Raw genomic sequence first — 27731 nt, forward strand, 5'->3', positions numbered from 1 at the left:
GTATGTCAAACCTGTCAGTGTTGCAAGCACCTTTGAATTTGGCTGTGTATTTTTTTCTTGCAGCTCTCTCTCATGCAGAACTAGGTAGTGCTGAGTTTTCCTTTGGTGCCTGAGGAAGTGTGGTGATGTGTCACTGGTATTTTAACAGATAAGCTTTGGAAAACTGCTGATAAGGCACCATGTATAGTCTAACAAATGGTTTGAAAAGATTAAAATGGGTGATAGGTTATTCTTGGACTCCTATCAAGTTAGTTTCTGAGACTCCAGCTTAATAACATCACGCTTAAATGGCCCCCTGGAAAGTTCTTGACACTGAAAGTAGTTTTGAAATTAAGGCTTGGAGCCGAATTGATGATTGCATAGTTTGACTGTGCTGTGGCAAGACCTTGGTGAGAACCTCCATCTGAGCTGGTACTAATACAGGGATATGTTGTGAAAAGTAGGCACATCCCATATGTACCAGTTGCATGTGTAGTTCAGAGTGTGCATTGACAGAACACCGTGAAGCTTTGTTGGGAAACCTGATGGTATCACCAGGGTCTGCAGAGTCATGATTTCTTTGCAGTTGGCTCCATGACACCTCTTTGCTTCCTTTAGGCTGAACAAAATCTGCAGTGGCCTCTCCTTCCAGAGGAAGAACCAGTTCATGCAGAGGCTCCACAATTACTGGCTGCTGAAGCGGCAGGCGAGGAACGGGGTGCCCCTGATCCGGCGCCTGCACTCGCACCTCCAGTCCCAGAGGAACGCGGAGCAGGTACTGGTCCCCAGCTGAACCCACGTGGGAGGATGGAGGGCTTGCATTCTGGGGGGAGATGCACTTGATGTGTGGCTGGGAAGCGGAATGAGGGTGAAAAGATCAGAGGTTGATGTGAGTTAAGTCACTTCTGGTCTCCTCTTGGTATGCTCACGCCTGAAGAGCTGAGTTGGTGTTTCAGTGGGATATCCTTCGTGCCACTAGTATTGGTGTTGATGAGCCAGCAGGTAAGAGTTTTTCCCAAGTCAGGAGACCCAGGATTGTGCAAGGGTGTGATGGGCCCTTGGTGGACTGATCTCTTAGCTGAATTCTAAAACCACGTTCCTCATGAGTGATTAAAGATCCCCTTCTCAGGAAACTAGGTGTTAGCTCCAGTGTCCTGGCCAAATTCCAGTTTGGGTCATTCTTCCTGCAGCTTCAATTTCCGACCCTCCCATGCACATTCATATGGAAGTTTAGACATAATCATCAGCACTGCACTCCTTTGCTTCCTCTTCTGAGCTGGCATCCAGAGTTGCTCGATCTTGATGCTATTAAACAGCAGTGCCTTTGGCATGAGAAGTAGTTGGTGAAGTAATGAAGGCAGTCGGACTCTACCCTCTAACGTAGCCTGTCAGTAGGTATTGTGCACGTTGTGCATGTATATTTTTACTGTAGTTGGAGGAATTTATAGGCTTTTGGTTTACATGAAGACTGCTCTGGATGATTAATAAAAAAAATATTTCCCACTCATCAGTCTGGAGCTTGGGGAAGTGCAGCATTTCCTTGGTGTATTAAGTTGGCAATTTACCACAAGTAAGTTCTTAAGAACAAATGTCCTATAAATATAAACCATCAAGATCTTGTGAAGCAATTGTCCTCTCTTGGCAATCACGCAAAAGTGTATGCACTTCAGCTATATCCTCAAAACCATTTAAAAAGCTACAGATTTAGGAGTGAAAGGATGATTGATTGCATTGCGAAGCCACTGAACTGTGTCTTGGAAGGTGTGAGCTCATCTCCCAGTGTTGGCTGTTCCTTTGTGTTTTGGCGAATCTCTTTCCATGGCTCTACTTCGTAGTGGTTACAAAGATGATAATAATAGCTCTTTTCTCCCATGCTTTTGCTTGCCTTGCCTTTGGGCTGCCTCTTCGATGCACAGCGGCCAACAGAAAAATTTCCAGCCTCTGTAATGAACTTGGATATAAAAGCAGGGAGGATGTAAATGAGCATGCACTGAAGCGTGTTCCCAGAGTGTAGCTGCAGTATGATTTAGGCCTAACTTCACAGATAACATAAAATCCAGAAAGGCTGATGTTGTGTTTGTTAGACAGCTAAATGCTGTAGGAAGGAGTGGACATAGTCTGAACAAGAGACAAGTAGACAGGAGGAAGACTATGAGGGCAATTCACAGGGGATACCTAGAAAGAGGAGGAAATGCAGGAAGCAAGTCGTGGTTTTCATCTCACACCACTGCTATGTCTTACAGAAGGAGCAGGATGAGAAGACCAGTGCAGTGAAGGAAGAGCTGAAATACTGGCAAAAACTGCGGCATGACTTGGAGAGGGCACGGCTGCTCATTGAGCTGATCCGTAAGAGGGAAAAACTCAAACGGGAGCAGGTAGGTAGTTTTGGCTGTCAAGTTGCTGCACTTAGCTTCGGTCCCATGCAAACACTGTGCTGCAGGAGGCAGAGGAGGAACATGACAGTTTTTCTTTAGCCTTTTCCTCTTTTCATAGCGTATGACTGTTGGATGTGCAGAGCATATTCCTCCCTGTGTCAGCCACAGGCTCGCACTGCTCAGCCTCTGCCCTCAAAACCAGGGCTGGGCTGCAGAGTGCTGGAAAAATGTATTTGCATAACTAACTGTGGATTTGATTCCTGACCTACAGCACCCCTTCTGTTTCTGGGCATGGACCAAGTGTTTTGCCGAGTAGAAGTTAGATCTCCTTTAATGATTATTTCAGGAGTTTGGTAACACCTACTCCAGAGAGAGTTCTAAATCAAGATTCTGCTCTTCATTTCTGAGGCTAAAAATTCCTGTGCTTTGCCCTCTAAGTACATTTTTTAGAAGGAAGAGTTTTAAGATGGAGACCATTTACTGAATTTTCCAATTTCCTCTTTGATCTGTGTGCAGTTTCCAAAGTTGCACCAGTTAAGGTTGCTTCCCATGCTCACCAGCTTTGCCTGTTGAGGGTCTTTGCTTGCCATACCTGGTTGGTTGCTGCAGTGACAATTGTGGTATCTGGCATGAGTATCTTCAAGGGCAACATCATGAAAGACTCGCCCTGCGCATGGTGAGCCTGTACATGTGGCCTCAGGCATTGCCTGGGTGCTCTCAGGCTGTCTGCAGGGAGCCAGGCAGAGGGAAAGCGGCATCCTCTGTGATCACAGCTTGTCTGCAAACTAATTTTTTGTGGCCAGAAACTGCCCACAGCTTTTCTGGAGTCCTTTTGATGCCAGCACTGGTTCATTTGCTGCATTGTCCTTGACTTAACAGCAGTGGCTCAGTCCTCCTTGCTGTGTGGATGTATTTTAGGTAGGAGGATCAGAAAAAAAAATCACGCTTGGGCTTTGTTTGCTTTTGGTATCTTGATATATCCCTATCACAGTTGGCTAAATCCATAAAAGCTTGTAGAAACTATGGTGTGCTTTATAAAAGGATATGATATCACAGAAAAGCATATCTGGTTTGAGCTCTATTCCAGCCCAGCTTTTAGGTGAGTGGAGAAGGATGCTCCAGAGTCCTAAGTCTTTGTGCGGCTTCTTTCCTGTTTTGGGGAAGAATGTGATCTTTACGTCTGTCTTCATTCATTCTCTTAGTGATACTGTCTTGTTGCTTAGCACATCAAATACAGTTTGCTTTGTGTAAACAGACTTGCTTTCCTTTGCTACTGAAGTGGTTGATTTAATGACATAATGAGGGATTATAAGATCAAAGAAATTAAAATGTTAAAGGAGAAATAAATACTTCTATCCTGTTCCAGTCTCCTTTGAATAGTTTCAGTGTAAGAGATCAAACCAGTGCTACAACTTGTTTGCTTGAAATCAGGCAGTATTAGAGACTTCATAAAAGATGTCAGAAACTGTATTAGGAATTTGAAGACATCTAACCACTTTTGTTGTTTGGCTTCTGCCTTGAAGTGTGAGAGCTTATATCTTAAACTTTGTTTATGCTCTCATCTAATTATGGATGTTGTTCATGTGAACGCCTACATACTTTTAACTTTTGTATAGTGTTGCTAATTGGCATAATAATATCTTGAGGCAGGGAGTTCTACAGGATAATTTACCAGGCATGAAAAGCTTCTTCCTGTTTTCATTTTTAGTTGTATTATCTTTTAATTTTCTGGGGTTTCCTCTTGTTTTGGCTTTATGGGATTGGATAAACAGGAGTTCCCTGTTTACCAAAGGATCGGACTGTGCAGTTAGACTCTGCAAAGTGCCGTCTGCTAATGTGCATCCTACACATGGAGAGGACAAGATGTTTGCCAGAAATTCTTCAGCAATGAGTCTACCAGGCTAGTGGTATGATGACCTGAGGTTTCTACCACAGAGTAGAGGTGGGGTGATGATTCAGGAGAAACCGGAGGGAGACACCACTCACATATCCTGTCCTCGATAACTGCTCATTGCTGTTTTCCCATTCCCAGGTCAAGGTTCAGCAGGCTGCTATGGAGCTACAGCTGACCCCTTTCAATGTACTTCTGCGCACAACACTGGACCTGTTGCAGGAGAAGGATGCTGCCCAAATCTTCGCAGAGCCTGTTAACCTGAACGAGGCAAGTCTTTTTCCTAGAGGTGTCTAACGGGTTGTAGATGAAGTATTGCTGGGCGGAAGCTCATGTGCTGTCATAACCCTGGAAGCACAAACTACCTTGTCCCAAGCTGCTGGTGGACTAAAGAATATCTAAAGAGGACTCACAATGTGGGTATCCTTCTGGGCCAAAAAAGGGTGTTGTTTTCTGGAAGCTTCAGCACGTCTCAGACAAATAATGTTTTGCAGAGCCAGGATGTGTCTGCCTTGACTGGGTGACACAGAAATGAACTGCTGGCACTGTCCCTTGCCAGTGGAAAGGGCATTAAGAGTGCTTGTGATGGATGCGCTCTAGTTGGCTAGTAAATGGTTTTTGTAATTGTACAGGTTTTATATGTTTAGGTTCCAGATTACCTGGAATTCATTTCCAACCCAATGGATTTTTCCACCATGAGGCGGAAGCTGGAGTCCCACCTGTACCGAACATTGGATGAGTTTGAGGAAGACTTTAACCTTATAGTTACCAACTGCATGAGGTATAATGCTAAAGACACGATTTTCCACCGAGCAGCTGTCCGGCTCAGAGACCTTGGAGGAGCGATATTGCGTCATGCACGGCGGCAGGCTGAAAACATCGGCTTTGACACTGATGTGGGGATTCACCTGCCTGAGTCACCCAAAACCGAGGACTTTTACCGCTTTTCTTGGGAGGATGGTGAGTGTTTATTAAGCTTTTTTTTTTTCAGGCAGATCATAACTGTGTTCTTTGTTTTGAGCATGTCACTCAGCCTGCATGGAAATCATAGCCATCATTCAGCAGATAAGAATTTTCCTATCCATGTATTTACCTAAGTGTATATCTAACTCCTTTAGAGCCTCAAAGAGCAGGATTTCAGGTGAGCCAGGCACTCCGAGCTAGGTGCAGCTTAGATCCAGCTCTCCTAGTGCATGTCGGTCTCAGAAGAGCCTTGTAACTGCCCATGCTGTTTGATTTGTGCCATGGCTGTAGTACCAACTTCGTATTTTAAAGAACAGTGCAAAGGTGGATCTAGCATTCTTTGCTCTGAGGAAAGCTCATCATTTCATTGTAAATTGGCAAGGTGTAGAGCAACTGGGTTAGATGGAGCACTGAGGGCTGGGAGGGGGTGATGTGAGGTTAAGGTTCTGGGACACAAGCAGTCCTTCTAGCTGAGAATTTCCCTTCACAACATGACCACATCCATTCCTACAGCTGTCTTGAGATGCAGCTCCAAAGCATTGGTTGAATAACTTGGCTAAACTTAGTACAGAATACTGCTGCTATCCAGCATGCAGAGCTTGCAGTCTGCCGTCCGATTCCTAAATGTTGCAGCCCTCTTGGATGCAGAAGACAGTCTGTTATGAAATTTGTGTTGGTGTATGATAGCACGTCTCTCAGCTGTCTGCTCTGCTTCTGTGGATGCCAGCCCTTCAGCAGAGCCAGAGGAATGGCAAACATGTTATGTTTTGGCCAGTTCTGTTTGTGGTGGGATTTTGTCATTTAATCTGGCAATGAAATAGGTTCCTGCCAAGGACCCGGACTGTGAGCTGTCTTGTGTGGGGTGCAGAGACATGTCCTTTCACTGTTGACCCGGGACAGTAACGGGAGCTGGAGGACAGTGCAACATAAGTCAGCTGCTCTTTACCCAAAGGAAGGAAGTCTGAGCTCCAGGGTTAACAATTGCTAAATCCCCAAACTAAAGCAATTGGTTCATGAATACCATAAAAGTAAATGAGGCATGGCAGTGGTCCCAAATGCTTCTTCAAGAAGCCTTACTCCTTCCCTTCACTGTTACAATCTCTTTTGATACAGTGGATAACATCCTCCTCCCGGAGAACCGGGCTCACCTCTCCTTAGAGGCCCAGCTGAAGGAGCTGCTGGAGAAGCTAGACATGGTGAGCACCATGCGGTCCAGCGGCGCCCGGACACGACGCATCCGGCTCCTGAGACGGGAGATCAACTCCATTCGGCAGAAGCTGGCCCAGCAGCAGAACAAGACCATACCCAATGGGGAGCCTGTGCCGCGGGAAGAGGGGACAGATAAAACATCAAGGGAAGGGGATGAGGAAGGGGAGAAAGGTGAGAGGTTGCAGCAGGATTTTAGATCCAGCTTTCTAGTACATGTCAACAGTCAAGACCTGCTGTTTCTCCTGTCTGTGGCCCTAGTGAAAGATGGGAGTGGCTGTTGGTAGTTCTGGGAATAACTCTTTCTAAAATGTTCAAGCAGATTCTTTATTCCTTTAGCAGATGATGCCAAGCCCCCACACCCTCCAACTCTGGAGCCCACAGGACCCGCACCCTCCCTCTCGGAGCTGGAGTCTCTGCAGGACCCTCCAACACTCAAACCCATCAGTGAAAGCAAGTCCTTGAATCAGCTGCAGAAGAGGGTGATGTCGGACAGGGAAGTCTTCGACAAGAAGGCACTGCAGCGGGAGAGCCAAGCCTTCCAGCGCCTGCTCAGCGACAACGGCCTGAACGGACTGGCCTTGCCGCCTGCAGACACCCCTGCCAGCCCCCCCTTCAGCGGCGTGGGCCGACGGACATCTGTCCTTTTTAAAAAAGCTAAGAACGGGGTGAAGCTGCAAAGGGGCCTGGACTGCTCCCTGGAGAACGGGGAGGACCACAGGCAGAGTGGGCAGCTTTCACCCTCCCGCCCTGACGGCGAGCGACAAGCTCGGAAGCGGCCACAGAGCAGGACCTGCAGCGAGAGTGATGGAGAGAAGTCGCCCAGGCAGGCAGGACAGAGAGGTAATTCCTTGGGATTTCTCTTCCTTCTGTACCCATGGAAACTGTGAGATGGGGATGAGGGAGTGGGAATCCTGGGGCTGAGTAAAGACATCTGCATCCAAACTACTCAACTGAAACTCAGTTTATGCTTGAGGGAAGCGTAGTCTCCATAACCAGATGTGCCTGACGAAAGCTTCAACTCTTCCACAGATTTCTAAAATAAGGCAGACAAGACATGTCTGTAATGAGTTGCACTTCCCTTCTCCACGAACTCCACATGGAGTTTCTAGTAACTTAGTTGAGCTGTAGACACCTCCATTTTAAATATTTAAGGGTAACAAGATGAAGCCCAGCAAGGTCACAAATAATTCTTCCCTTTACCAGTCAGCAGGGCTACTGTAAGAGAGAGTTTGCCATTTTTTGTAGGGCAAGCCAACATGCCCATCTGCTTGCAAAGCTGTTGAATGGCCTGGCTGGAGACTCAGGCTCTCCAGTAAGGACTGAGAAGTGTTGGCATTCCTGCCCTTGTGGAATCGTTTGCCTTGGCTTGACCACTGTTAGGAGTGAGAGTTTCCTGCTGCAGAAATGGTACATTAGGTTTGGAAGTGTGCAGTGGACCAGCAACACAGCACCCATGTAAGATGAGATGTTAAACGTTCCTTTTAAATCATCTGTATTCTCAGTTCTGGGATTTAGATAAAATAGTGGGAATACTGAACAGGTTCCTTTAAAATTAGATCTGCAAATAAGAATAAGCAGCAGAGATGAAATTTGGTAAAACACAAGGTGAAAAGGAACATCTGAATTACAGCAATCTGATTTCTTTTTAATTCTGTGTTAACAACCATTGTGGGATAGTTCACATCTGTAGGGCTTGACTTAGCCCATACCTCAAATATTGTCTTCTTAAAGTTATTTGGATGTCAGAAGATCACTAGCAAATCAAGAGTGGGAGGAAAGCAATTGAGTGTGGGGATTGACTTACCAGGACAGGTTAAAGGAAAGACTAATGGCTTCTCCAAAGAGTTGAGGGACTCACCGTCATCATCTGCCAGTAATTAAAGCAGAGGGGAGTTGCCCATAATGGATACAGGTCAGAATGAGAGGTTGAAGTTAAAAATGGAAAAATACAGTCAGGATGCTGGAAAATCACTGATAACTAGGCAGTGACATTTTTCCTCTGCTGAAGCAGCACTGGTGTATTTTTCCTATAAATTGCAGCACTGCTTTTGTGATTCAGCTCCTTCCACTGTTTCAAATGCAATTGATTTCTCCTAACTGGAGGGAGTGTCTGATGTGCCAAATTGTGTTACCGCAGGAGCAGGTCAACGTGATCGGGATTGTCAGAACAAGAGGTTTCCCAGAAATGTGCTCCTTGTGGCCATTCCATATTTACAGCTGGAAAAACAATAGGGGCCTTGACATGAATTTGCCCTTTGTATGGTTGATGGGCTTTTGATGAGCCCACGGGGAACCTGGGGTTGGTGGGTCCCTGCACGGGGGAAAGTAGTGGTTATTTGCCGCCTTGTACCTGCTCTGGGCTCAGGGATGCTCTCAGGGGTCATTCCCTGTCGAGTCCTGCCTGTCCCTGGTTGTGGGATCTTGTCTAAGCACAGAGGTGGTCCCAGATCTCTCTGTAGGTATCCCTGTGGTGCACAGAGCAGGAAACCTGGCAGTGAAAGGACGATTTCCAGCGCTGTTGGCGTCTGGGGCAAAGAAGTGAAATATTCCGCTTACAGCTACAGTGACATCTGTACCGGCCAGGGAGGAAGATGGTGGGGAGCCTTCTTCTACCCAGGGGGAATTTGCTTCCTCAGTGTCTGCTCTGTGCACTGGAAAAATCTCATTTTGAGAAATTGAAGCAACGAATTTTTCCTAGAGCGGTTTTCTCTCAGCAAGAAACCTGTAACCGAATAAGCTGTGGTTTTATATGCCTGCTTCCACGGGCAGGGACCAGCCAGGCCCGGGGTGAGGCAGGGAGAAGTCCGTGGCAGTCAGTGCGAAGCCTCCATGTCTTTTCCAAATACACTTGAAGCCAGATGAGCAAGTGGTTCATTTCCTGGCCTCTGGGCTTCCCTGGCAAGCTGGGTGCTGCATGGACCTCTCCTATACTATCCCTGGGCACTGCTCCAGCACTTACTTCTTCAGAGACAGCCTAATTTTTCATGTGTTAGGGATAGAAACTTTTATTACTCACCTTTTGGTTGCAGCTGAGTCTTGGTAACTCTGCAGAATTTCCTTCTCTGGTCGAAGCACTTGGCATCTTTGTGGCTGGGAGTCATGGGACAGTGACCTTACCTGAGCCTTGGTAGCATCTCTGTGTGTTGCTGCTGCTTCTTTGGGCTGATTTCCATTTGTCTCCTTGGCAGGAGTGACTAATGGCTTTGCAAAGAATGCAGAAAGCGGCTCTGACTCTGAGTGCAGCTCTGGCCTGGGTGGTGGACTGGTGTTTGAAGCCTGCAGGTAAGTGGCCTGTGCAAAACTGTTCCTCAGAACACCTTCTGTGTCTGGATTAATCTGCCTGGTTTTATTGTTCGACTTCTTTGTTTCAAACCCAACCCAAATTGTTACTTATTTTCTGTGTTGAGCCTAAAGACAAAAAGCTTCTCAGGTTTCATCCTGTTCTCTTAAGCTATAGGTCCCAAACGCAGTGCTTGATTTTTCAAGCAAATGGGTATCTGTTACACTTCTGTTTTTCAGTGCATACATGTCCTCTCTGCTGATGCTTACCTTCTTGCAGTTCTTGAGAGCCAAAGCTAGAAAAACTGTGAACTCAAATGTCCAGTTCAGCACTGCAGGTGAAGCTTAACTTCTACCGCCTACTGAATTGCTGCTTTCTTCCTCTCAGACGTTTAAAAGCAGAACTGGGCGCTTCAAACAGGACTGAACAGTCTTAAAGCAAACATCTGTCCTCTTTTGGTCAGTTGCAGTAGGCATATGTGGGTACCATATCCATTTTCTGGTCTTATCTACCTGTCCAGCCCTCCTAACACTGACTCAAGTCATTTCACAGCCCTTTTACTGCACGCTAAAACCTATATTATGCCTATATTATGCCATTATATCATATTATATTATGTCTGTGTGTGTTGTGAGTGACAGGCTGAGGACATTTAACCTTGATGGGTGAGATTGTCCAGGACAGGCAGAAGCAAGACTTTCTTAGTTGATAGTAGTATTTTCAGTGCCTTGAACATATCATTGCCCTCTGCTTGTGTTTGATGACCCTGAGGGTGATGACCCATCACTAGAGAAATATGTTCAGATATTTTATGATTCCTCTCAATGCATGTGGTCAGTAAGTCCTGTAAGTTTTCAAGCTTGCAATGTCAGTTGGGCACTTAAAGCTCCCCATGCACACCCATTCTCAGGACTGAAGCTACAGTTTAAAACTATTAGCTGTGTAACAAATTATTCTGCAGCAGAGTTGAATCCCAGGAGCATTTTTCAAATGAAAATTTCACTCTGCTATGCAGAGTGATCCTAAATGTTAGCTGTCAAAAGAGGTGTATAATTTTGCAGTTGTAGCTAAGGTTTGATTAGTGTTTCCATTATAAATCTGTTTGTGAAGGCTTTCGTGCTCATGACAAGGGGCAAGGCCCTGGGTTTGGAGGAGCAATTTTGGTGCGAGGGCTTTTCCCTGCCACAGAGTGATCCGACCTCAACGGTCAGGTTCTGGGCAGCCCAAGAGAAGCCGGTGTTGCCCCAGTAAATTATCTCTCTTAGCACATGCTGAGCCCCTTGGAGGCATAGGACCTCCAGCTCCTCTCTGAGATGGGACACCCACCCAGTTCTTCATTTCTCCCCTCTTCTCTGGGCTGTGTGCCCAGATCTTCAGCTCAGTCATTGCCTCTTCTGTAAGCTGGATGCTACTGTGACCCCCGTGCAGATCTCACAAGAAGCTTTTGCAATAAACTTACCGTAAGCCAAGGAGCTGCACCGAAGGGAACAAAATGGAGAGACCTGGACTCACGCATAGTTGCAGTGTCTTTTAAATGAGGGCCCTTGAGTCATGTAGAAATCCTACATGGGGTGAGGATACTCTCAGAAAAGGACCAGGAGCCAGAAACTCACCTTTAAACCATGTCTTGGCTTTATGGCCCCAGCTTATTTGCCTCCGTTTCCCCATCTATAAGTCAGGGAGACAAATCTGAATTCACAGGGGAGCGTGGGGACTTGTTAGTTGATGTTTGTATAGTACTTTGAAGATGAAAAGTGTGGTGTAAGTGCTTATTACAATAATTGCAAGCAATTCACATAGCAAAAATTACATTACAGCTATGTGACACCCACAAAACAAGGAATTAAAACCAAGCTGGTGTCTCATGGATAACTTCTACAATTATTCTATTTAGGAACAGCTCCGTTTACTGCTGTTTATGCACTCTTTCTTTTTGAGCACCAAATTCACTCAGAATGTGCTGGTTATTAGAAAACTGTAAATAAAAGAAAAAAGAAAGAATTGCAGTAAGTGAAAAAATATGATTGCTTGAGGTGGAGATAGTCCCTTTTCTGAAATGTTTGTAGTAATGAGGTGAAAGGATGTTCAGGACACGGGCTGATAAGAGTCCAATTGCATATATGCTTTCCAACATGAAGTCTTTGCTGGGTTTCTTCCTCATGTTCATAGCTTGGTTTCCACTAAGCCCCTTTCATTGCTCATGGCAAAGCTGGGGTGTTGTCCAGCGTACTTTCACCAGAAGAGGCATATTAATGATATTTTGCTTGAGTATTCAGTGTTATTTTCATGTCAAGGGTGCACCAGTACAGTAATTTTGCAGTATTTTAAACAGAGCTGAGGAATCAATTTACTTGGCTTTGCTTTCAAGGGCAATCTGTTTTCTCCTAATACCTAATTTTCCATATCTTTCTAATAGTGGTTTGATGCCTCCCAAGCGAAGTCGAGGGAAGCCAGCTCTTTCTCGGGTGCCCTTTTTGGAAGGTGTGAATGGAGACTCTGATTACAGCAGCTCAGGTGAGAATGGCCGTACAGCACACCCTGCTCCCGTCCCACCACACCGTAGGGCCGACATCCATCTGAACCAGAGGGAGCAGGTCTCAATGCAGGCAGGGAACCAGCCCTGCACAAACTATCCATGTGGTATGATCAGGCTGCTGACCTGCCCATGCGTTACCTGCTTTGTTACAAATTTACGTTACTGCATAAAAGGTTTTTGCTGATTGCCTGTGCCCTGTGTTCCCCTTGGATGGGTGCTTTCTGTAGGTCTGGTGTGTGTAATGTGCCTGGCACTGCTTTCTCCTGTTTTGGGACTAGTCCTCTTTAGTGACACTGCAATACAAACAGTAAATCATAATTATAAGAGGGGTCTCTCTGGAGATGACTTCATAGCTGTTCCCTCTTGTATTGCTATCATTGCTTTCAAGGTCTTTGTAACAAAGTCATCTTTGTCAGATTGTGCTGTACATCAGTGAAATTAAGTCACACTCCTCTAATACTACCCAAGGCACTACACCAATCTTCCAGCACTCACACGACCAGATTCTTGTCTTTCTTGCAGTGTGTTAATAATAGAGTTATTGCAGGTTTATGCTGAAATCAGAGTTCAGCTTTGACTCCCTGATACGCCTGTGCCCTTCTGTACAGCTTCTGTGCGCTGGCTCCTGTCTCCCTGGGAACCATTATTATCCTGGACCCCATGTGCTCAGCAATCTGCTTTGGAGATAAGCTTACAGAGCAGGGCTGGTACTGGAAGAATTAGAATCAGTGGGACAATTCTGTGTTTTTAAACATCAGTTCATTAATGGAAGAATACATCTGGAATGCAATAGTGGAGAAGCATATCAGATCCATCTTGGCAGGGTGCTCATTTGGGTTGCACTCAGCATTTTCTAGATTCATTTTGACTTCTGGTAAAGCCAGTGTTTGACCATTCCCTGCCCCCGAGCAAGCACTACTTGCTGTAAAATTTGCATTAATGAAAATTACTCCTTTTCCAGGATCAGGAGCTGGCAGGTTAGTTATTCATGTCTTGAATGGATCTTTTGCAATACTTCTAACTTAAGTTTGAAAAATTTGATGACTAATACACTTCTGTCAACTAGAACCAGGCATTTCCTGCAGAGATCAAATAGCCCCAAAGTATATGGTATCAGAATCGTCTAGATACTTGTATTTAGGAGGAATAAAAAGGGGCTCTCTGAACAGTGGTCCAAATTAATCTCAGATACAGCTTCATCAGTTCCATTGAGGATGGATTTGGCCTGGTGGAGCCTAATAGACCAAATTCATCTCTTGTATACCCATTTGATTTCAGTGATATAGCAGCTATTCACTTCAGAACTGAATTTGATTAATATTTCCATATTGAAGAGCTCATCTGAAGCTATGTGCATGCATAGACTTAGACCCATGATTTAGGAGACTGTGGCATTATCTTAATGTGGAACGTGACTGTACTGACAGAGCATAAAGAAGGCTGGACATTCACCGTGGCCAGGCTGGATCTCACTGCATGTTAAATTTTATCATAAACTTACTACAGATGAGATATGTGTCTTATCACCTCTGGTTTGGATACCCAGTGCATATAAGTACAAATAATAAGTGGCTTTCCATTTTGCTCTAGATCTTGATTGTGAGAAATTGTATGGAATTGTGCATATGTGCACACAGTAATGATTAGATGTATGCTTTTGTGTGATGAATAGCTGGGCAATAGGTTTGTTAAAAAAAAAAAAAAAGAAAAAAAAAAGGTGAAATTCCAGATTTCTGCTTGCTGCAGAAGCAAATAGGTTAAAAAATTAAAACAAAAATATTGTCAGTATGTTTTAAGTACAACAGTAGTTCATCTGTTTTAGCTAATTGCTACTGAGACAGTGCAGACCATCATGCCTGGGTTAGATGACGGTGTGGTTTCTTGTGTTATCATAACCCCTTTTCTAGTAATTGCCCTCCCAAGCCATGTCTCCTTCTGTCCCTTAGGCAGGACTCTCCTGATGTCCTTTGAGAGTCAGGCTGAGCTGGAGCCCTTGGAGCTTGTGTGGGCCAAATGCCGTGGCTATCCCTCCTACCCTGCCTTGGTAAGTACCCCATTGCTCTCTCACAGCCTGTACCTGCAGTGCAGGTAGTCCAGAACACAGTGCTAGTGTGCAGTGTAACCAGACAGAAAAGGAAAACTTCCCAAAATCATGCAATATGTGGGGTTTTTTTTCTTTCCCCTTTGCACAGTTAATTTTCCCTGTGCTCATTGTTTCAGAGCATTGCAGAGGATTCATAAAACATTGGTCTCTCGGTGCCAGGGATAGGAGGAGATCTTTCCTCTCCTCTCCTGTTCACTCTGCAGGTATGGGGAAAGTAATCAGTACTGTTGGCATGAGAAGACCTAAATTTTGTAAGGGCAGGCACCAGGTTCCACTGGTGTCTAACTGCCCACACCTTTTCCTATATAGTGAGTACATCTCCACATATGGGTGCCCAACTGGCCTTGTGATGTATATATCCTCTTGCAATAACCATATGTTTGATTTAAATATGAGAATATATGCACCTAGTCCTTTGAATGATATTTCCTTAATATTTATCCGTCTTTGGATATTTGACTATTAACATGAAAGCCATAAACCTGGCTTCAGTGAGCATCGCGCTTGGTTCCAAAGCAAGACATGACATGCAGCTGTTGCTAGGAAGTGCCAGTACCACTGCAGGCTTTTAAGTACTTGTTAAGTTATCAACAGAGATTGCTGAAGTAAGTATATAAGTAAGAACATAAGATAAGCTGACTATGGTTTGTTGTTTCTGTTACTTTTAAATATATCCCTTGAGATGTGGCACTTCCTGCCATCTCTGCTCCACGTAATTTCTGCATGGCTGCAGCCATCCCCTTAAGTACCTTTATGGTTGGGATCCTTAAGACAGACAGCGCTTGTGACTGCTGAGAAATTGTAGCAAGTGTAGTCATCATGGAAATTATACAGGTCTCTACATCCAAGCAGCAGAGCTGTGAAACTGGGCGTAAGCTGACACAGCATGTATGCCTGGCCATGGCTGAGCACAATTCTGATGCTGTCAAAAAGGGCAGATTCTGCTATAAGAGTGACCCTCATCCATGCTCTTACTCTAAGTGGGAGGCCAGAGGAGGGAACAGCTATGGATCTGCTAGCTGTGTTGGCCAGCCAAAGTACTTTTAGATCTTCATGTGGCTACAGCCAAAGTTAAACTATGCTTAGCATGGCTTTAAACACTGAGATTGCCCCCCAAAAAGGTTTTTTTTTTTAATAGCAATCTGTTGCCATGGTAAAGTGTCTTAATAAATTCCTACAGCTGGCCAATGTCAAAGCCAAGCTGCTTTTTCAAGCCCTTAGGAGCCAAGATCAGGAGGCAAAGAAGAGAAGACTGAGTATTGCATCCACCCCTTGCTGTTTCATTCTCCTCCTGTGGTCACACAGCACAAATGTTGGACGTTGACATTTCTGCTTTATATGGGAGAATCGATCCATCTGTTGTTACTTCTCTCCAAAATGACTATAGTCTGCATTCCCCTAGCCTGATAAAGCTGGCACTGCTTGTCGACTCTCTCAAAATATTGGGCCTGATTCTGATCTAATACCAGTATAAATCTGAGCAATGCCGCTGAAGTCAACTGAATTGCACCAGAACGGAGCTGTTGTAAAATTGCATTATGCCGGCTGAGTACAGCAATGGTGTTACACTTATTGTATGAGTTTGGAGTGAGGAAGGGAAATCCTTTGCTGAACACAACAATACTGAGTTTGTACTAAATTACCAGTTAGTCTAAATGCATCTACATCCACACAGAACCACATACTTAGATCCTTTCCCTTTTTTAAGATCAGGTGCTTGGCTTTTGGACTGACTGGTGTCCCTTCCACAGGGGAAGTCTTGAGGACAGGAGAATTCTTTAAAAGGAGCTGCTGAGACAGAACAAGCAATTTTGCTTATCTATCCTAAGTAGATTTTAATTGCCTAGCTTGGATAGACTGAAAGAACAGGAAAAAACAAAAGGCATTCTCTGCAGTACTTGAAAGGTTTTGTGCTTAAATATCCTTTCCCTGTGTCACTAGATAATCGATCCCAAGATGCCACGCGAGGGTTTGCTCCACAATGGAGTCCCCATCCCAGTCCCACCCATGGATGTGTTGAAGTTGGGGGAGCAGAGGCAGACAGAGGCAGGAGAAAAGCTCTTCCTTGTCCTTTTCTTTGACAACAGGAGAACCTGGTGAGTGTGTGCAGACAGGCGGGGGCCTGTGGCGAGTGCTGTGGCAGAGAGGGAAGATTCAACATAATCTTTGGTATATGGGAGCATACAGGGATTATGATGATGATGATGATGTTATATGTAAATAGGAGAATTTAAACACTCAGCAGTCAAGAAGAGTCTAAATAAGGAACCCAGCCTGCTTTCCCTGCCCAAGAGTACAACATTTGACTGCTCCCCTTCCACGGTGAACAGCCCAGCATCCTTCACCCAGGGGTCACATCACCACAAAAATACTGAGGCACGTGAAGAGCCAATTTAGTAGTCAAAATCTGCAGCAAATTAGAGTGAACATTTGACTTTAAAACACCAGCAGACTGAGCAGCCAGTTCCACTGCTGCACAAAAGATTTGCCAAAAATCTCCAGGGTAACATTTTCAAAATGCTGGGTTTATTCCATATTTAGACTTGCCTGATTTTTCATAGGTGCTGAGCACCTGCAGTTTTCAAATCAAGATACTTGTTTAAGATGGAAAATGTAGGTGTAAGCACCTGATTCAGGGCAAGTGAAATATCTCAAGGCCTTTTACTGCTCTGTCTCAGAGAGACTGAATCTGCTGATTTTAGTATCAGTGGCTGACCATGCTCACACAGTAACAATAACCCAGCCAGATATAATAAGACACAAACCACTGAAGTGCCTTAAAAATAAGCAATAAGGCTTTGAAATCTATGTATGAAACAATGGGAAACTTGTAGAATTGGAGAATTATGCTGGAAGAGGCGAGTCCCCACAATGAGGCAGGCAGCTGCATTCTGAACCTGCTGGATTATTTAACCAGCAAATGCCACTTGGGAACATGAACCAAGCAAATAAATTGTCACACAGGAGGCAATACCTGTGTGTAGCTGGGATAACAGATCCAAAGAGTTTATGCTGTGGACAAAGCGGATGCTGGGCCATTAGGGTGCACATGGGAATGGAGGAGAGAACAGGCTTGCCTCTTCTGATGCTGCCTCTATAAAATAAGATACCAAAAGTTTAAAAAGGAGCCTTGTAGTACTTTGAGAGCCCTTCTCCTCCTTAGTCTCCTGGGGAAGGTCTTTGCTGGCATCCCTGGCAGAGCAGAGAACCACGAGATCAGGGAAGGGTGAGGGGCTGGAGGAAGGAGGTCAACCTTGCGCGGAGGCTGTGTCACGGCTGGAGGGAAGGTGCATCACAGGGAGAGAGCAGAACCGAACACACAGCAGGGTAAAGCAGCAAGGGGGAGTGTTTTCCCCTACATTTTGGGGTTGCTGCAGTGTTTTATGCAGTCTAAAGAGATGGAGGCAAGGTGCAACACAGGCAAAGGAAAAGCATGTGCTGTCTTCTCGGGAAGCTGAGAAGGGGACCTTGTTTGCACCACTTGATGAGTATGTTTGTGTCCTCTGGGGAAAAGAGGTGCCAAGGGACACACTCCTGAGGCTTTTTATTAGTACACTGCATTGTTTCACTGTCCCTGATTACCAAAACCACTTGATACAGAGCTTGTTCTTCAAAGAAGTACTAATGATTTTTAGTGGAAAATCAATGGCAGTGCCATGCTTCCTGTTGCTGTAGTCATCAGTTTTGAAAAATGTAAATCCAAACTTGTAATTGAAACTACCTTCCCAATAAAAATCAACATTTCCTTGGCTTTGCCCTGCTCTTGTTGAAGACAAGCTCTGGTGGGCGTTTACACTCTTAAGTGGCTGCTCAGAGCCTTGTTTGCAGTTTGTGGGAAGCTAGGGTGCCTCAGGAAAGTCCTAAAAACCCCTCTAAGTGCCAGATCCAAATTCTGCTGACTTCAGTGATGCTGCAGATGGGTCACAAAGACTGAAATCGGTCCGTTGTCTTTGTGGTGAAGATAAGCTGAGCTGCCCTGGGTTGCCCATGTTGGCTGGCTGGGAGATGCATTAAACTGTGGTAGCGGTGGCTGAGCTTGAACTCCTGGGGGCTGGACTTTGTTAGGAAAGACAGATGGCATGTTTCTGGGTGTGCTAGTTAACCTGGGCTAATGACTGTACAATAAAAACTTGCTATAGACAAAGCACTTGCAATTTAAGTCATCAGTTATTTGGCGTCAACCTGGGCTTGGGTTGTGTCTACTGGGAAGCTGCCTGTTTCTGGATGATACTCAGATAGTTTTACCCACCCAAGAGACTGCTTACAGTCTCTTGGAACATGGCAGAGCTTTCTCAGGGATAAAAACTTAGTTTCCACCATGGAAGTCCTTGTATTTGCTGCTTTGTGGAACACAGGAATTTCCAAGTTTCCCCTGGAACTCCAAGGATCATTGAAAGCCTTGAGTAAGGACTCCAAGGAGAGATAAACTATGCTTGTGCAGGAAGGCATTTTGCCTACAAGTGGTTCTTCCATGTAAAATGCAGGCATTTAAACATTTGTAGCATCATTGTGGGGTGTTAACTATAAGCAAATAGATCACATGAGCATAGCTGCTCCTGAGGAGATGACAACCAGTGACTAATTGCTGCTGAGACACGTGGGGAATGCTTGAGGAGCTGGAGTACTTGGCCGTGTCTTGGAAACTCTTAGGACAAACTCCTTGGCCTGTAGCAGCCATGCAGCGGGTACGAGAGCCGGGCACATCGGAGCAGTCAGCCTCCTGCAGAGAGCTCAGGTGTACCATTGCAAGGACAAGAGGCCTCCAGGTGTTTGCTCTTCTTTCCCTGTTTCCCCTCTTGATGCCCTCGGTGATGGGGCTTTCTATTGCAGGCAGTGGCTTCCACGTGACAAAGTCTATCCCCTCGGCGTGGATGACACAGTGGACAAGTTAAAGATGATGGAAGGACGAAAAACCAGCATCCGCAAGTCTGTGCAGGTGGCATACGACCGAGCCATGATTCACATGAGCCGCGTGCGGGGAGATCATCCCTTTGTTACATCCAGTTATCTGTAAGGGGTCGGGGTGGCCGGTCCTCCTTTTCCTCCAGACCCCGCGCTCTCTGTGTTGGCAGAGCGGACCGTCTTGTGCACTGACTGGCCAGGGGATGCTGTTCCCAGCAGCTGTCAGCACTCCTCGAAGTACCCTGAAATGTGCCAAAAAGCCTGTCCAGCTTCTTTCTGAATGTGTCCTGCTGAAGAGCTGGCAGGAGATGAAATGTATAGTCTACAGGGCCAGGAGTAAGGTAGTTAGGAAAAGCTGCCAGGTGATGGGAGCCAAGGTGAGCTGATGCAGTGACCAGAGCACAGCTCTCGGATGTTCGGACCTCATGCACCCTCCCTCGCCCCTGCCTTCCCCGTGCTGCCGGGGTTTTTAAGTCATCAGCCAGCCCAAGTAATTCCCAGGAACCCGTCACCACTGTAACAGAACCAGGATCCTTTACGGAAATCCCAACTTGACTTTATTGTGCCAAATTTACCCTAACCATCATTGGCCTTTTCATTTTTTTAAATGACATTGATTGTCCCATCACATTAAACAAAAAAATCGTAGCTGGGAGTTCACATTACGATTTTCCTGCCTACGTACATAGTGTTTCATGTTAGATTTCTGTCACTGCATTTAGAAAAGCTTGAGATTTTTTGGTAACCTTTCCCTTCTGCTGCACACACTTACATGCATAGATGCACAGAGCTTTAAATACAAAAAGAAAATTACCTGATTTTTGTGTGTGTGTGTGTGTGTGTATGTCCTAGAAATTTATTTGGTAGTTTCACATTTAAATTCTGATTTCTGTGACTGTGCTTGTTCCAGTAACATTTCATATCATGGTTTAGTACAATACTGAGTCTAAGCAAAGATAACTTCCTTTTTTTAAGAAGTAAAACTAATTTTGGAGGTGTCTAATGAGCTGGAGCAGCTTTGCAGGCACTGAGGTTGATCAGGGTTGGAGAGAGATACATCTTTTGTGTTGGTTTATGCACATTTGGTGTAAGGCTTCTCTTCCTTTCTTCCCTTTTTTCTGTCTCTGACGTTTTCCTCTGGCTCAGTTTGGGTTGAAACCAAGCGCTAACTAGAGCACACGACCATTTTGCCTTTTCGCCTTCTCCCACACACACATATCCTTTCCCTGGTGTGTGGGTCTCCAGCGTTGTCATCCATTAAAACCCAAGTAAACCCAGCTCTGCAGACGATCCCTGTTTTTTTGGGTTTGCATTGAAAAAACAGGGACAACTGATGTTTGGAAACTTGATAACAAAATCTTTTCTATTAGCCAAGGACTTTATGATTTCTCTGATCTCTTCTGTTGTGTATCCCTTTTTGCTTTCCCATTTTAAGAACCAAAGGTGCAGAGCAAGATTGTAGATTGAATATCATCATTTCGCTTTTTAACTCAATATTTTTTTATTATTTTAACTTTTTCATACTGAAGAGAATGTGGGGTCAAAATAATAATAATAATTAATAATAATAATGAATAGTGGGGAGTAATCACTGCCATTTCTACTTGGTCTACTTTTTTAAAATACCACTTCTTATACATTGGGACATGGAACCACACTTTAGGGAAGATTCCTGTAACATATAGAGATGGGGCATAGGATTTTGTAATAATAATAATAATAATAATCATGCCTATGGAGTGTGGCTAGGGAAGGATGTTGTGTATATAGTTGTAAAATATTGTTCTAAATTATTTAGACCTATTGTCACCATTCTTGAAGTCCTCAGTTGTGTTGCTGGGTCTTTTATATGCACACAGTGTAATTTATTTAACGGAACATACACTTTTCCAGGTGGTAGCTCAGCTGTGGACTTGTGACCTGTGTATATGTTTTAAGATTTTGGGAGTTGGGTTTTTTTGTTTTTGTTTTGTTTGTTTTTTAAATGACATTTTAGAATTTGAATTGGCTAATATCCTGCTGTTGCTACGGGACCTAAACGTTACTGTCAGTCTGCTGTAAAGCACAGATCGCTCTATTTATTGTAGAAAGTGAGTTTATTTGCTTTCTAGAATTGTTTATATCAGATGGTATAAGAGAGGTAATAAGAAAATCTATGCTTGTAAAGAAAAAAAAATGCTAATTTTACCTACTATAATCTGACTGTCTGAGACTATATTTTCTCTCTGAGAAATAAATGTTCTAATGTATAAAAAAAAAAGAAAAAGAGTCCTTCCTTGCTAGTGTTGTCCTGAGGTCCAGGACACTACTTAATGTGATGATGTTTATTTGTCCCAGTTGTCCTAAATGCAGGCGTAAAGCGGTTGCAAAGAGCAGTGATAGGGAAGGGACACATGGAGGGATGTTTCTGCCTCAAAAGAGGTGAGTTTGTTCCCTGTGCAATGGGTAACAGGGTTGGGTGCTGCAGGATGGGATCCCACCGGGGGGTGGCCGAGAACCCCGAAGGGATGGGAACTGGGGGCTTGAATCCCATCTGCTGGTGATGCCCATGGCCCTTGGTGGTCCTGAGGGCTGCTGCGATGCCGGGGCGTGGGCAGTGAGATGTGCCAGCAGACGGAGACAGGAGCCAAGCGATGCAGCGATGGCAGGGCCGGACTCTGAAGCCAGGCTGGCCCCTGGCTCCTGGCTGGGGAAGGTTTCTCATCTTAGCAGCGCTCTTGCATTGTCTCTCTTCCGTAAGATGCATTTTCCCTCCCTGCACAGGTTCATGTTGCCGCAGGTGGTGGTGCACCATCAGGACCCCTTTGCTGCTCCGCCCCTCTGCATAGACCCCAGGTTTCGCTGGAAGCTGCTGCTCTCCGAGGATGCAGGTATCGTTCCCATCCACCACGAGCACAAAGCCCTTCTGGGGCCAGAGGCACAGATCCACCGCTGTGATGCAAAACCCTGCAGGAGCCAGGGGATGCTTTTCCCTTTCTTTCCCCCCATCCTGTTGTCAGCTCCAGCACCACAAACTCAGCAGGAGACATATACAGTCACCTGCTCTGAGGCCTCGTCCTGGCTCTCACCTCCTTGCCCAGCCTCTCTGCCTGCCTTGCCGACACATCCTCTGCCTCCCAGGCTCAGACAATTGTCAGCCTGATCCATGAAAAGCCCTAGTTTCCAATAATCTCCCGTCCCCAGCAGTCGCCATGCTGTAATGGTCCTTGACCCTCATCTCCAACTGATACTGAATACTGAGTAATTAAATTCCTGTTTTCCCCCTGATACGTTTGTCCTTTCAGATGCTTCTGCCTTCAATTTGAAGGCAGGGCTGCCACGGGTCTCTGCAGTACCAGTTTGTACTGGCAGCCCTGGCAGCAGCACCTGCGGGAGCTGCTGAGATCCACTGTCCCTCCGGAGCTGGTGCAACAGCATCTCCTGGGGCTGCCACCAACGGCACCTTCGCCTGAAACCAGTGATTAATTTGCAGTTTTGCAAGCAAAACTTTCTGGCAGAGAAGTTTAATTTCCCCTTGATTACGTGGTGCATGTTGCTTGGTGTTGTCAATGCTGCAGGTGCAGCCATCAGCCCTGCCCCATCTGTTTCTCCGTGTTTCTTTTCAGAGTTACAAAAAAAGAAGAAACAAAATCAATGAGAGCAAGAAAATCCCCTGGCTCAGCACGCTGGCCGGATAAGGACATAGCTCTTTATCTGGTGTTGGGGCGATGCCGAAGGCCGGCAGATTTTGATCAAGGGGAGGGGAAGTTCATTGGATTTCTGCAACCTTTCCTAATTTTCTGAATTTCGTTTTTTTGTTGAGGTGCTGGGCGCAAGGGTGGCAGGTAATGGCCATGAACGAGTTATGTCCCAGAGACAGAGGAGGGTCTTGCTTGTGGACCTGCCCTTCAAAAAGCCTCCCGGAGGAGATCAAAATGCAAGAGCAGGATGGTCCGTGCCCCTCTGGCTGCCGCAGCACTGGCTCAGGGGTGCAGGGGGGTGCAGGGGCCATGCCCAACCCTGGGTGCCCGCAGGTGGGTGCTCACACACGTGTATTTATTTGTGGGATGGGTCTCCTTAGGGCAAGTGCTGCTTCCACACTGACAGAGGATGAGTTTTTCACGTACTGACTACACACCCACAGCCATAGGTACATCTGGGGGACAGCTCTCCTTGCATGCTCATTATAATCGTCGGTAAGTATAATTAGCACTTTCTATATAGACATAGCATATATATGCAATGCAAGTATGCTTCAGGAGAAAACGGGGGCAGCTTTCTCCACTGTGTGTGACTCAGGGAGGTCCCAGTCCCCTTTGGTGAGGACAGGGGAGTTCACACCAGGCGCTGTGCATGGGTTTGGCCTCAGGCTTTTCTCCGTGAGAAAAAACGATGGGAGGGAAGGAGCTGCGTGGAGCCAGCTCCTTAGAGGCAGATGGATAGCAGGTGACAAAACCTAATGGTGCTGCCGTGCTGAGGATTAATCCTCTCCTGCCCCAGCCTCCCAAAATAGCCCTGGCTCACTGGGCTGTGCCTTGCAGGATGTGTCCAGGATCGGCGGTCCCTGGAGCCGGGGTCCCCACACTGGGCTGGGTGAGGGCCACAGTGGTGGGGAGTGGGGGCTTGGGGCAGCGATGGGGAGGAGAGTGAGGGTAGCAGGTGGGTAATACATATTTAACGTGTGCTTCAGCGCCTGGAGTGCTGGAGCTTAGGTAGCAGCTAGGAGGAAAGCCACAAGCTGTATTTTTATTTTTCTTCCTTGCAGCAGCAGATGTGGGCAGCCCTTGTCCTCGGGCCAAGCTAGGGACCCTTTGCAGCTAAGGGGAGGGAAATCTGACCTGGGAAGGATGGAGTTGGGGAAGAAAGGCAGCATGGATGGACAGGACTGGCAGATAAAGGTGAGGATGAGGAGGGAGGGGCATGCGAGGGAGACGGGGGCTCTGCTTCCAGTGTGTGATTAGTTTTTCTTTAGTGTTGCTCAACCTTTGATGGATGATGCTCTGCTGTGAAACGCGCTGTAATTACTCAGCGGGACAGCAGGGATTCATCAGTGGTGATCAATATTCACAGCATCTATCATGCCTGCGGGCAGCCCAACCCACTGCGCACGCAGGGTCTGGCACAGACCCATAACCTGAAATGCCGTGTGTGTCCCTGCAGACCCCCAATCATTTGGGGTGAAGCCGTGCAGACCCACAACAGTCTGGGACCATGCACAGGGCTTGCAAGAAGCTGCTAATGATAGTGCAGATGTTTTTGGCATGTGTTGTAGTGTGTGTGCAAGCATACAGGTGAATGAAAAAGGGAAATGTTAAAATTTCCAGCTCTCTCCTCTTTCACAACCCGCATCCCTTTTTCTCCCAACACTTCACAGCTCCTCTCTGGAGCTTGCACCCAAACCGAGGGGCTGGGAATGGGCATCTCTTGGCACTTCCCGTGGGAAAAGCACCTTGCAACAGCTGCACCGTCAGCTGCTGGGCAGCATCGGGTGTGTTGGAAGTCGGCAAGGAGGTGGCTCCAAAATGCAGTTACTTACTTTTCCTAAGTGTAGTTTTAGTGCCCTTGAGTCCACAGTCCCTGATTGAGGGATGTCCTGATGTAATGCTGATGTTAAACTGACACTGTCAAGTAATTAAAGTCCTGCATTTATTGTAGCCTGGTTTAGGAAAGGGAAAGGGGATTTTTTTCTAAGCATGCCTGGAATTTTTATTTGCCCTTATTTATTTACTACCATCTGTGGAAATGGTTACAAGTTTTTTGGTTTTTTTTTTTTACTGTAGACGTTTTGCAGCGTTTGCAGATCAGGAACACTTCAGTGCGTGCCAAGCAGGAGGTGAAGCTGATGGCAAACGGAGCTTGGGCCTCGCTCCCTGCTGAGGGAAATACAAAAGGAGTGTGTGGCCGGGCTGGGGAAGGGTTTTGTGAAAAATCTCCACAACCAGCAGGTGTTTTCCTTAAAGAAAAGCCCAGCTTTTGCTCTGATCAGAGCCCTTTTGATAATGGAAATAACTATATTTTGTTTGCCACTCTTGGTGTGAGCCGGGTGAGCTGGGACGGTGCTGGGGAGATGCCGGGGTGAATCTGTTGGGATTCAGCTGCATCTCAATTCTGTTCCTGGCAGGAAACCTCCCCTTGCCCACGGTCCTGACCCAGCAAGGAGAAGCTGAGGCTGTAAAACGTGTATTGGAATTCGGTGAGGTTTTCAGCGACGCACCAGAGTCACAGGGGTAACCAAAATGGGGGGATGGACAGACAGACAGACAAAGGATGGACAGGCAGTGCTAAAAACAAATGGCTCTCGCAGTGCTCACATGGATGGGGAAACTGGATTTTCTCTCCAGTTTACTGACTTCATTCTTGGCACTGTCCTGATCAACTCCCCACCCATAGGTATTTTCTTAAAAGAATTACTCCACTAAAAAAAATACAGAACACAAAAAACCCCACCTGGCTCATTCTAAAAAGCACAATATTAAATTTTATATCCTAATTTTCTGGCTAATCAGATCCCCCGCTGGCTGGAGCAAACAACCGGCCTGTTGTACAAGACAACGAAAAGCGGCACTTTAATAACAGAGCAGTGAGCAGCTGCCATTCTCCCCTGCTGCCATCCATCAGAGAGTGTTTGATGGAAAAGAAATAAAGGAACCAGTAAGACATTTTCAATGGATGGAAATAAATGTTAGAGCTTTGCCTGGGGATTTATGGAGACCGTTGGCCAGAGACATGATCCGAGTTTGCTGGGACAGGCAGCGACACATCCTGAGACAAGTGCATGGCAATCTTTTGCCCCGGTTCTTATTTTGGCTGTGTCAGATTTCCTGCCCATCAGCCATGTTTGATCAACGCTTATTAGAGCAAAATTAATATCCCCTGCACACGGTACGGGTTGCTTGGAGTCCAACTCCACTTTGCAAGGCAATGGAGCTGCGCAGCCCCACAAGCTGCAGTGCCGTGACCCCGGTGCAAAGCCGTGGAGCCCTGTGAGCTGGGGAACGTCTGCAGAGACAGCACACGCTGGGCATTTCCACGGGCATGGAGAGCTCCTGCCGTCAGAGAAAAGCCAGGAGGGCTGCCAGCACCACTGAGCTGTCATGGGAACTTGCATGGGGATGCTGGTGAAGAAGTTGCATCATAGCTCATGTGTTTTAACTCCCTTTTTACTTCGACACTGATCAGAAAGGAAATGAAAGTGTCATGCTAATGTATTTTAATTAGTCCGTTAGCATTGCTAAATAAAATAAATTTTGCAGGCAGACGCGCTTGCTGAAGCGTGAACTTTCATTTCTCATTCTTGGTTGGGGCTGTACAAAATTATTTCTTCTACCTTCCAAGGAAATTTTAAGCTGCTTCTTGTTGCCCAACCCCGGCTCCTTCTGAAGGACCTGCTCCCTCCACCACAGGGGTCCTGGGGGGCCACGCATGGGCTGGGGATGTGGCACGGAGCAAAGGCGAAGGTTTGGGAAGAGGCTCTTTGGAGACTGGCTTAGGAGAGCTGGCAGGTACTTAATGGAGTGGGGTGCTGGGTGGTGGGAAAAGGATATTTGGACTTTGGTGGGGATGAGATGATTTAAAAGAAACCCTTGTCTCTATCTCCAGGTGAATTTAAATTAAAGGGAATGGTGTGAGGAGCTGGAATGTGATACCCAGGGCAGGTGAATCTGGGCAGACCTGGAAGTCTGATCGCAGCCATTAGCTGTGGCCGAGGTTCCGGGGAGCCGGCGGAGCTGCAGGAGCAGCGGCACAGCTGGGGAGGAGGCAAGGGAGCATCATCCTGATCCTAAGGGTACAAAAAACCACAAAAAGCACAGGTCTGTCCTGCATGTGACTGCTCTGGGAAGCCATCCTGCTGCTCCTCCAGTGCTGCCCAGCTCTGGGCATCACCCTGGAATGCTCCAGCCATCCCCTCGCTGCCTTCTTGGCCATCTTGCTGGAGCTGTTGCACTGCAACTTTAATGCCTTAGTGTTTTAAAGCAAAAATAAGCTCCCTATCACCATTCCTAGTCTTTCCCCAAGGGCAGCTGGTTTGATGGACCAAAAAAAACCAACCTGATTTCCCAAGACCCTGCACCCTTGGCTGTCATGCGTTGTAGCATCCCCAGGGACTCGGGTGCTTCATCCTGCTGCTGCAATCCGCCCTGACCCTCCGCTGTACAGTGCCTTGTGCTGTAATTTTGTGGGTTATTTGGGGGACTCTAAAAAAAGGAAAAAAAATTTGCCAGGTCTTACTGTCAGTATTTCAAGCCTTTATACCTTAATTCGGAGTCCTATAACTAGGAAGATTTTATGGTGCGCAGTGTTCCCTGGCTCAGGGAGAGCTGCAGATGTCGGCGAAGGTATTAAAAGGGGAGCTCTTTACTTCTTTTTCATGATTTCCACCTGTTGCAAGAAATGGGAGAGAAAGATTTAGCAACAAGAGGGATGTTGGGAAGCTGCTTTTGTGGAGGAAAGCACCAAAAAACCAGCAGCTGCAGACCCACCTCAGCCCAGCCACTGCCTATTAACTTCCCGGC

The 27731-nt window shown here is 46.2% G+C and overlaps 1 protein-coding gene across 15 annotated transcripts in view; it reads left to right on the top strand.

Moving 5' to 3' along the window:
• Positions 1–26695, top strand: part of BRPF3 (bromodomain and PHD finger containing 3) — a 34260-nt gene extending 7565 nt beyond the window's left edge. For 3 of the 15 annotated variants that reach the window (XM_049833239.1, XM_049833232.1, XM_049833243.1), the window contains exons 3-14: positions 598–754; positions 2223–2354; positions 4387–4515; positions 4893–5205; positions 6322–6588; positions 6754–7257; positions 9606–9699; positions 12114–12211; positions 14180–14277; positions 16279–16433; positions 19168–24116; positions 24999–26693. In XM_049833239.1, the coding sequence (XP_049689196.1) occupies positions 598–754; positions 2223–2354; positions 4387–4515; positions 4893–5205; positions 6322–6588; positions 6754–7257; positions 9606–9699; positions 12114–12211; positions 14180–14277; positions 16279–16433; positions 19168–19351 (2131 nt within the window). In that variant the 3' untranslated portion in view covers positions 19352–24116; positions 24999–26693. Of the gene's footprint in view, positions 1–597; positions 755–2222; positions 2355–4386; positions 4516–4892; positions 5206–6321; positions 6589–6753; positions 7258–9605; positions 9700–12113; positions 12212–14179; positions 14278–16278; positions 16434–19167; positions 24117–24998 lie in introns of those variants that run through there. The other 12 variants (XM_049833246.1, XM_049833245.1, XM_049833237.1 and 9 more) reach the window with 12 other exon arrangements.
• The last annotated feature ends 1036 nt before the right edge of the window (positions 26696–27731 follow it).

The sequence above is a fragment of the Accipiter gentilis genome, chromosome 29, assembly GCF_929443795.1.
Source record: "Accipiter gentilis chromosome 29, bAccGen1.1, whole genome shotgun sequence".
In the NCBI taxonomy this organism is placed as follows: Eukaryota; Metazoa; Chordata; class Aves; order Accipitriformes; family Accipitridae; genus Astur; species Astur gentilis.